Source organism: Nothobranchius furzeri, chromosome 8 (genome assembly GCF_043380555.1).
Source record: "Nothobranchius furzeri strain GRZ-AD chromosome 8, NfurGRZ-RIMD1, whole genome shotgun sequence".
NCBI lineage: Eukaryota > Metazoa > Chordata > Actinopteri > Cyprinodontiformes > Nothobranchiidae > Nothobranchius > Nothobranchius furzeri.
This window is the reverse complement of record NC_091748.1, coordinates 55728642-55738135: the sequence shown is the minus strand read 5'-3', so window position 1 is coordinate 55738135 and position 9494 is coordinate 55728642. Positions and strand designations below refer to the sequence as shown.

The window sequence follows — 9494 nt, the reverse complement described above, 5'->3', positions numbered from 1 at the left end:
CACTTCTTGAACTTACATCTTTGAAATTGTTCGCTGAAGTTTTACCAGAATTATCAGATGTTTCAACATTTAAAAATAAATAAAACAAATTACTGTGAATGTTTGCAGAAAACTGCAGCAAAGAATCCTGTTTGATTATCGTAGATTAAGAAACCATAACCACTCTTAAGTTTTATTAATATGGGGAAAACGGGTGAAACTAGGACAAATAGAATGTGGTTCAAAAGTTCATTCATGTCCAACATTCAGCTCAAAAGGTTAAACTAATATATTGATACGTTATAATTTTGTTTTAATACTGTTATAATAGTGACGATTATGATTTACAGCTTATGAAAACCCCACATTCAAGATCTCAATTAGAAAACACCTGCAAACGGTTCCTGAGCCTTTAGATGGTTTCTCAGTCTAAACTTGTACTGGCATAAATGGACTTTTGCACCATATTCTAATTTCTCAGGTTTCACCTGTAGCTGTATTTAAACATTTCATACGATCAAAAAGAAAGCCAACAGCAAGTATTTGACTGATAGACATTCAAATGACAATTTCTTCATTAGTGGCCCTGGTGAGAAACTACACATTTCTTTAGATCTTCTGCTGATTGTATTGAAGTCAAAAGGTCAACCTGACCTCTGAAAAGTAAATAAAACAGTTTGACTTTCTTGCTGAACTTTCAAAGTGTAGAAGACAAGTCACACACTGAGCTGATTTCAGACAAGCTTTCATTATGGATCAAAGCCTCTTTCTGATTTTATGTCACTAAATATCCAGTAAGCAGAATTTATGCATTTGCCTTTGAAATGAAAAGCATCACAAAGTATCAGTTTGGATCATTTTTGCACTCTGTAAAAACATTTTCATGAGCAGCACTGAAACAAATTATGAAAAATCATTTATTAGAATTTCCCCTTGTGCATTTTACAAGACAGACTGTCCAACTGAAGAGTAATCACCAACACAGTCTGCATAAAACTAAAAACACAGCATAAATATTTCTAAATCTGTGTGATGCACTTGCAAGCACTGATAAGCAACAAACGTTTGATGGAAGGAAAAAAAACAGCCTAAAATGTAGGAATATTACCTCAGCAGGAAAAGTGGGATGCTCTAACGAGCAGAAACTTTCTACCAAGCTTCTGACGAGCTGAGGCCAGGTCCTAAATGCTTAATCTAGCATTCAAGGCTCGAAACGGACACAAAAAAGGGTTACATATGGTTATTCTACAAAAAATGTACAGGACAGAAGATCACTACATCACAAGGCTAACAAAGAAAGCACTTCAAATGTATTTAAGATCTGCAGTAAAACAAATTTGTTAAAAAAAAATTACAAAAACAGTTTATCCCATCAGTGACGAAATGACCAGCGGAAATAGTTCTGACATCACAGATCAATAGCGCCGGCCGAAAGCCCCCCCCTGCAGCGCGCTGCCCTGCATCAGCTGGTTCTGTCTGTTCAGAGCTCCAGAGAGAGACTGAGATGTTCCTGTGTTCACAAAGCCTCCACGGCTGCAGGGAGAAGAAGAAACAATCAGATGGCAGCTCTCCTTTGACTGTGTTCGGAGAGATCAAACCCACTCACCCGGCCATTCCTCCGCGGGGTACGTGGCTCTGACTTGAAACGCCTCCGTCTCTACCTAGGATTGTAAAACCACACATCAGATCTTCTAAGACATGTTAAAACATTTCATATCAGTATTTATGTTCTTTTACTTATGCTCACCTTGCCACGGCCGGTCTCCGTCCACCTTACGACCAGAGTCCCAGTCACGGCCCCCCTCCCTTTAAAAACAGGAAAATAAATCCTAGCTTACATTCCTGTTCAGGAAGCGTCACACCAGGTTTGGATGAGCTTCAAAAGAAGCTGGTTTCAGATCAGCGAGAAGCTCACCTGGGATTCAAGCGCTTATCGTAGCCCCCCCCCCAGGAGTCTCTTCCATCTCTGCCGTGTCTGTCTGAGAAATGCTGAGGGAGAAGACAATCAGCTGAAATGATTTTACTCTTCCAGTACAGGGAGTGCAGATTTATTAGGCAAATGAGTATTTTGTCCACATCATCCTCTTCATGCATGTTGTCTTACTGCAAGCTGTATAGGCTCGAAAGCCTACTACCTATTAAGCATGTTAGGTGATGTGCATCTCTGTAATGAGAAGGGGTGTGGTCTAATGCCTATATCAGGTGTGCATAATTATTAGGCAACTTTCTTTCCTTTGGCAAAATGGGTCAAAAGAAGGACTTGACAGGCTCAGAAAAGTCAGAAATAGTGAGATATCTTGCAGAGGGATGCAGCAGTCTTAAAATTGCAAAGCTTCTGAAGCGTGATCATCAAACAATCAAGCGTTTCATTCAAAATAGTCAACAGGGTCGCAAGAAGCATGTGGACAAACCAAGGTGCAAAATAACTGCCCATGAACTGAGAAAAGTCAAGCGTGCAGCTGCCAAGATGCCACTTGCCACCAGTTTGGCCATATTTCAGAGCTGCAACATCACTGGAGTGCCCAAAAGCACAAGGTGTGCAATACTCAGAGACATGGCCAAGGTAAGAAAGGCTGAAAGACGACCACCACTGAACAAGACACACAAGCTGAAACGTCAAGACTGGGCCAAGAAATATCTCAAGACTGATTTTTCTAAGGTTTTATGGACTGATGAGATGAGAGTGAGTCTTGATGGGCCAGATGGATGGGCCCGTGGCTGGATTGGTAAAAGGCAGAGAGCTCCAGTACGACTCAGACGCCAGCAAGGTGGAGGTGGAGTACTGGTTTGGGCTGGTATCATCAAAGATGAGCTTGTGGGGCCTTTTTGGGTTGAGGATGGAGTCAAGCTCAACTCCCAGTCCTACTGCCAGTTTCTGGAAGACACCTTCTTCAAGCAGTGGTACAGGAAGAAGTCTGCATCCTTCAAGAAAAACATGATTTTCATGCAGGACAGTGCTCCATCACACGCATCCAAGTACTCCACAGCGTGGCTGGCAAGAAAGGGTATAAAAGAAGAAAAACTAATGACATGGCCTCCTTGTTCACCTGATCTGAACCCCATTGAGAACCTGTGGTCCATCATCAAATGTGAGATTTACAAGGAGGGAAAACGGTACACCTCTCTGAACAGTGTCTGGGAGGCTGTGGTTGCTGCTGCACGCAATGTTGATGGTGAACAGATCAAAACACTGACAGAATCCATGGATGGCAGGCTTTTGAGTGTCCTTGCAAAGAAAGGTAGCTATATTGGTCGCTGATTTGTTTTTGAATGTCAGAAATGTATATTTGGGAATGTGGAGATGTTATATTGGTTTCACTGGTAAAAATAAATAATTGAAATGGGTATATATATGTTTTTTGTTAAGTTGCCTAATAATTATGCACAGTAATAGTCACCTGCACACACAGATATCCCCCTAAAATAGCTAAAACTAAAAACAAACTAAAAACTACTTCCAAAAACATTCAGCTTTGATATTAATGAGTTGTTTGGGTTCATTGAGAACATGGCTGTTCAATAATAAACTTATTCCTCAAAAATACAACTTGCCTAATAATTCTGCACTCCCTGTACATTCATGCAGCAGCTGCTCAACTCTTACCTGTCCATCTCTGTCAGCACCCATACCACGGGCACTGTCTCGCCGGTCCATCCCCCCGTCGTCCTGAAAACGACCCCGATCACCTCTGTGATCAAAGTCCTGATAGCGATCCTGACGACTGAAATCTGAGCGGCCGTAGCGGTCATCCATACTCATGCGCTTATCGGGCCAATCATCTTTCCTGCAATAAAACAAGGCGTGTGATGGAGGTTCTGTCAGCTGGTGAATGATTTTATTTACCCGGACCCTTTGGCTGTGTTTTCTGTACCTTCCATCCATGTCAAAAGGCCTCTTCACTCCGCGTCTATCCTGATCATAGCGCAACTGTTCCTGCTGCCTCCTCAGCTCTTCACGCTCTCTGAGGATGCGCTCCTGCTCGCGGCGTCTCTCGTACTCGATACGCATCCTCTCACGCTCCAGGAACTGGCGCTCCATGCGGTCCGCCTCAAGGCGCTGCTTCTCCACCTGGCAACAAACAGCATGAGTATATATCAAGAAACACATGACGAGCACAATGGGATCATCTGAAAATTATAATTCTTACATGACAACAAGCACTTTAAAGCGTTCTGTGTTGCAGAACTTCAACGACAGAAATGACCGACTAAGGCCTAGTCCACACGTAGCCGGGTTTTTTAAAAACGAATATCCGCCCCTCCAAAAACTTGCATCCACACCACCGCGTTTTAAAAACAAACTCTGTTCACACGTACCCGGATAAATACGTTGTTAAGGACATGCCAGACCTGTAGGCGGCAGTACTTCCCCCGTTCTTAACCTCGTCCTTCGTCTGTGGTCTTCCGCAAGGAGCAGTAATTCCGCTTGCAAAAACAAACAAGCAGAAAGCGCTTGGACAGTTGATGGATCGGGTAGTGACAGAGCGCAGCTCTGAGGGCTTCCATGATGCCGGCTAATGTAAACACAGGTCGCACACGTGATGTCAGCATTTTTTGTCGCGGAAAGTGACGTTGCGGACCTTAAAACTCCGGTTTTGTCTGTCCACACGCAGAAACCCAAAACGGAGAAAACGCAGATCTTCACTTTGGCCGGAGTTTTTAAAAAGATCCGTTTTCGTGTGAAAAAACTCTGTTTTCGTGTGGATGACAGGCCAAAACGTAGGAAAATATCTACGTTTTGGCAGATCCCCGGCTACGTGTGGACAGGGCCTAAAACCAAGTCACATGACTTTACCTCCAACCAGTGTCTTTTAGTCAGCAGATGCTTCTGTTCTTCCTTTTCCCGGAACAGACGGATTCTCTCCCGCTCTGAACGGGGATCACGACGGCGGTCCCTGAATGGAAAATTGAAGATTACTCTCTAATGGGTAACAACTACAGACATAATACTAATGACAGGATTAAGAAGACAGATGCACGTGTCTCCAGGTGTAACTCTTACATATATCTGCGTCTCTCCACCTCCCTCATCTCCCGCTCTCGCTGCCTCTGTCTCTCCCTCTCCCTCTGCTCCTTGATCTGGTCAAACGTCAGGATGCCTTTTCTCTCTTTGCTAGATGATGTGCGATCTCGACTCTTTGTGCTCTGAATGAGGAAAAAATAAATAACCAGTCTCTTTAGAATTCACAGCTGGAATAATTCATGACGTCTGTCAAAGCAGCCCGTTTCCTTACCCTGTCCCTGCTCTTGCTCTTGGTTTTGACGCTGATGACAGGCTCCCCCTTGGACTTGTCCATAACTACAGTCCTCTCATTTTGCTCTGTCAAACAGGAACAACAATAAAATAATGTTTTAAAGTTGTTTTACTTAATTCTGAGTGGAGTTGATAGTAAACTAGATCAAAATTCACCTTTATCATCTTTTCCTTCTCCATCGGTCTTGTCTTTTGCCTGAGACCTGCAGAAATTTAACAAAAAATTAGAAACTCAATAATAAAAAACTAAATTTAAGAAGTTGTTTGCTTTTCTTATATTGGCAGTTTCCCCAATTTAACCTTTATTTTTTATATTTAACTAAAACTTGCATCTCATGCTAAAGATTTAGATACGGTCGTACTTTGAGTCAGAAGAGTGTCTCCTCTCGCTCCCAGACTTCTTGTCTGCTGGCTTCTTCCCTGCAGGCTCGTTTTTAGCCTAAAAATATTAAACAAGACCAAATTTACTCCAAAGAACTAGATGAGCTCATCATTTCTAAAAATTAAAAGATCTAAAGAGATACAGGTGAACTCACCTGATCCACAGAGATCATCCTGCCATGCAGCTCGGTCCTGTGGAGGTGACTGATACAGTTGGTGGCCTCCTCTGAAGTCGACATGGTGACCAAGCCAAAGCAGCGAGCTCCAGGACTCTTGGCATTGGTCACCACCTTAGCTCCAACAACCTGCAGGAAGCACATATTTGTAAAAGTTGTGTTGAAAAAAGAAAAGCAGTGTAAATGAAATGTTTTGAACCCACTCTGCCATATTTGCTGAAGAGAGCCTTCAGATCAGTCGCTCTGGTGGTTGTGGACAGACCACTGACCCACAGATTCTTGCTGCCCGCTGCAGCACCACTTCCTGCGGCTTCACACAAGAAAACAAATGAATGATTATAAAACCATTAAAAGCAGAGATAACATGCACCGGATCAACAGGTCACCCACCCTTTTCATCTTTTGACTCACTCGTGGCGTCTTTCTCCTCAGAGCTAGAGACAAAGGGAGAAAAGTCATATGTAAATGCACAACAACAAAAGCACCTGTGGATTCCTAAAATTGATGTTTGTTTTTATTTTGGTGCTAATATTTAGATCCAGTGACCAACCCCTTGTATTCCACAGTGGAGCGAATTTATGGAGACTAGATGAAAACCTACCTCTCCGAACCCACAAACTTTTACACTTATTGGATAACAAAGTGGAACAATTGAGTGTAACAAATGACAAAAAGAGAACACGTATTCACAGAACAGTTTTACCTTCAAAGAGCATCCAAATTTTGCTAACACAGAGAGGGCCAATGCAACAGAGATAACCATTTTGGTTTCTAGTATACAGAAAGCAACAAACCTCTTTTTCTGATCATCGCCCTCTACAGTAGAGGACTCTTTCAGCGTAGAGGCTGAATCCGCAGCAGCGTTATCTTCTGTCTTCTCATCTTCCTCACCCTTCTTAGAGCCCTTTTCTGAATCAACAGTTTCACCCGTGTCACCCTGTTCGCTTACACTAACAGCCTGCGAGTTTTTGTTTTCAAAGTCTAATGTCTCTTCTGAAGCGCTCCGCCCGTCCCCGGCATCTGTCACGGTGGTGTCGGCCTCCACAACGCTCCTGTCGTGCTCCGTATCTTCGGACGCTGCGTTGTCAGACTTGGCACCGGTGATGGACACATGGTCTTCTTCTCCGGTGGTGGTGGCTTGCTCTTCTTCGGGGCCCGTCTCATGGCGATCTTCGTTAAGCGGCTCAGATAAACAAGACCCGGCTACTTTGTCATTTTCTACGGATTTAACAGGAATAGAATGGCACAGAGTTTAATCACTTCTGAAACACATCAATGGTTAACGTGGAACTGGAAAGGTCTGGATTAGGAACGTCATCATGACCTCTGGCCTGTGCTCTTATCACTATGCAACAAAAGGTTGACGTAGACCCTAACGAAGAGACTGGAAAAGAACCCAAAGGCTACAAGACAACCAAGCAACAAGAAGGTGGAGGAGTGGGGCCTTTGGTTCATTTAACAGGCGGAACCACTTCACTCTAATCACCTGATCCAAAACAAAAGAGCTCAGTGATGAAAAGTGCCACAAGCCCAGCCATGGAGACTCACTGATGTCCGTCTTCTTTCGGCCTTGCACATGTTCAGGGTCCATTTTTATAAACCACAACTTCAGCTGAGGTCCAAGTTTCATTTCCAGCGTCATGGCCTGCAACAAGTCTTGAGGGATCTTCTTTGTCCTAATCTTTACGCAGCAACCTAAAAACGCTACAGTCACCAGCAATGGCTCAATCGCCCCTGACCAATGAGGTGTAACTGCTGACAATGTGCATCAAACTGTTAACCGCAAGTATGCAAGCACACTGGAACCCAAAATTATCCAGCAAACACAAATATGTGGATTTTGTTTCTTTTTAAATGGTTAACACAATATCAACACAAAGCCAGCAATTCCCTTTGGGTTTCCAGTCTCTCCTTCTGGTTGTAATTATACTTAGAGCTTGCAATTCCAAGGTCAAGACTCTAAAAGTAATCTGATGAACCTTAGTTACCAGTACCTGCTTGTTCTTTTACATCATCAGCGTCCAGATCCTAAAAAGGATGTTAAGACAAAGGTTAAAAGCTGAAAAACAAGCTTCAATTGTTTATTTTCAAGTTAACAATTTAACATACCGCAGGTGCAGAAGGGTCTAGCAGAGCTTCATCTTCGTCGAGTGTCTCACATTGGTCCAGCTGTTAAAACACAAAACAAATCGCATAAAACATTTCAAACAAAGATTTCTGTGAACAACTTAAGTCAAATTCCTCACCTCCAGATCTGCGGTGTTGAGTTCCAAGGCTTCATCATCTCTGTCAAAGTTATCTTCATCCAAGTGATCGTCGGCTGGTATCCCGTTGTCGTTTTCCGTCTCATCCAGAACGTTCATGTCAAGGATGTCCATGTCCTGCATGTTCTCCTGATCATCCTGATGAGCAAACATATAAGAAGATGAACATCTGGAATAACAAGACTTCAACCTGCATCAAAAAGTGATTTTTTTTAAATCAGCAAACACACCTGTTCATCACGGGAATCCTCCATGACAGCATCTTCTGTTTCATCGTTCTCCGGCTTGGAATCTAAGGAAAACAAACTTCCCTTAAGCCTACTTTCGCTCCCTCCGGTTAAACCTACTATTTACTGTGTTAACTCCACCAAGAGTGAATTAAATATTAAATAAATAATAAAACAATGTTAATTTCAAATTCTATACAAGGTACAGCATTTGTAAACAGTCTCATTTCACTGCCCAGTTTGAAGTGTTGATGAGAGGAGTCTCTTTATTTCCGGCTGTTACGTAACATGGCTCCACGAGCTGGAATGACTGCGCGCGTGAGCTTCTTACCTTTGAATGCTCCTCGTTTGGGTGGAAGGGTCGCTCTTTTAGGGGTCGATTCTGGAACGACAACGATCTCATCTGGATTCCCACCCTCTTCTTCAATTGCCTATATAATACAATGCAATAAAACGACACAATCACTGTAGCACAAGACACAAATGGTCTGACATGTAGCCGTTTGACGCAGGGGTCAGCAAACCCGCTAGCATAGCACTGAGAAGCTAACGGAACTAGCTTACGACTGGATGAAACTGCGTGTTCAAAGGGGCTCGAGAGTCCAAACTCCGCTCGCTAACATGATTTATTGCTTTCTGTCAACAACGATCAGCTAGGCATTAAATAAAAGTGTAAATAAACCTTTTTTAGACGTTCCGACAGGACGCTCTTGACTCCAGTCGTGTCTAGATTTCGTTTCTTCAACTCGGCCTTCAGATCGATAACTCTCAGGTCCGACAGCTTGCGGGTTTCTGCGTCCTCGGGAAGCTCCACGTCTGCTGATGCGTTTGCCATCTTTTCGTCAAATCTCCAAACGTTCAGTGAATAGACGAAAGTATTTAATTAAAGCTGCACCACGAATGGAAGCAGCAAGCTTGCAGAAAGACTGCAAAATGGTGGACGGGGTGATGGGAAAGGTGACGCTACTGCGCATGCGCTGTTGAGCGTTGGTGCAGGTAAACATTTGCAAAAGGCAGTTTTAATCCAGATATGTCTACGATTTAAACTGCTCATCACTCTCAAACATATAGTTGTTCGCATTAATTTAATAACGTTAGCAATATTTGATACTATAATAACATCAATTTTGGTCAAAATGACACGATTCCGTTCAGAATTAACGACGATTTTAAACACCCCTAAAGTAAGACACAAGCACAAAAAGCAGCAAAA

The 9494-nt window shown here is 43.0% G+C and overlaps 1 protein-coding gene across 1 annotated transcript; it reads right to left on the bottom strand.

Moving 5' to 3' along the window:
- Window positions 1-882: 882 nt before the first annotated feature.
- Window positions 883-9260, bottom strand: safb (scaffold attachment factor B). The gene is made up of 21 exons (XM_054752401.2): window positions 8964-9260; window positions 8613-8712; window positions 8285-8346; window positions 8037-8192; window positions 7900-7959; window positions 7785-7818; window positions 6585-7008; window positions 6181-6224; window positions 5994-6100; window positions 5770-5919; window positions 5596-5672; window positions 5390-5436; window positions 5214-5299; window positions 4982-5124; window positions 4775-4874; window positions 3852-4048; window positions 3584-3764; window positions 1895-1968; window positions 1727-1785; window positions 1586-1640; window positions 883-1512 (listed from the first exon to the last, which is right to left on the bottom strand). Exons 1-21 carry the CDS (start codon window positions 9114-9116, stop codon window positions 1395-1397), a joined length of 2427 nt encoding a protein of 808 aa, XP_054608376.2. The 5' UTR covers window positions 9117-9260; the 3' UTR covers window positions 883-1394.
- Window positions 9261-9494: the final 234 nt, after the last annotated feature.

What these genes read in the sequence shown, in the direction of transcription:
- safb (XM_054752401.2), bottom strand. Translation starts at nt 9,116, where the DNA reads ATGGCAAACGCATCAGCAGACGTGGAGCTTCCCGAGGACGCAGAAACC. An exon ending in TGATGTAAAAGAACAAGCAG is followed by an intron (nt 7,009 to 7,784) that starts GTACTGGTAACT and finishes TTAAATCCGTAG; the next exon opens with AAAATGACAAAGTAGCCGGG. An exon ending in GATAAGCGCTTGAATCCCAG is followed by an intron (nt 1,786 to 1,894) that starts GTGAGCTTCTCG and finishes CTGTTTTTAAAG; the next exon opens with GGAGGGGGGCCGTGACTGGG.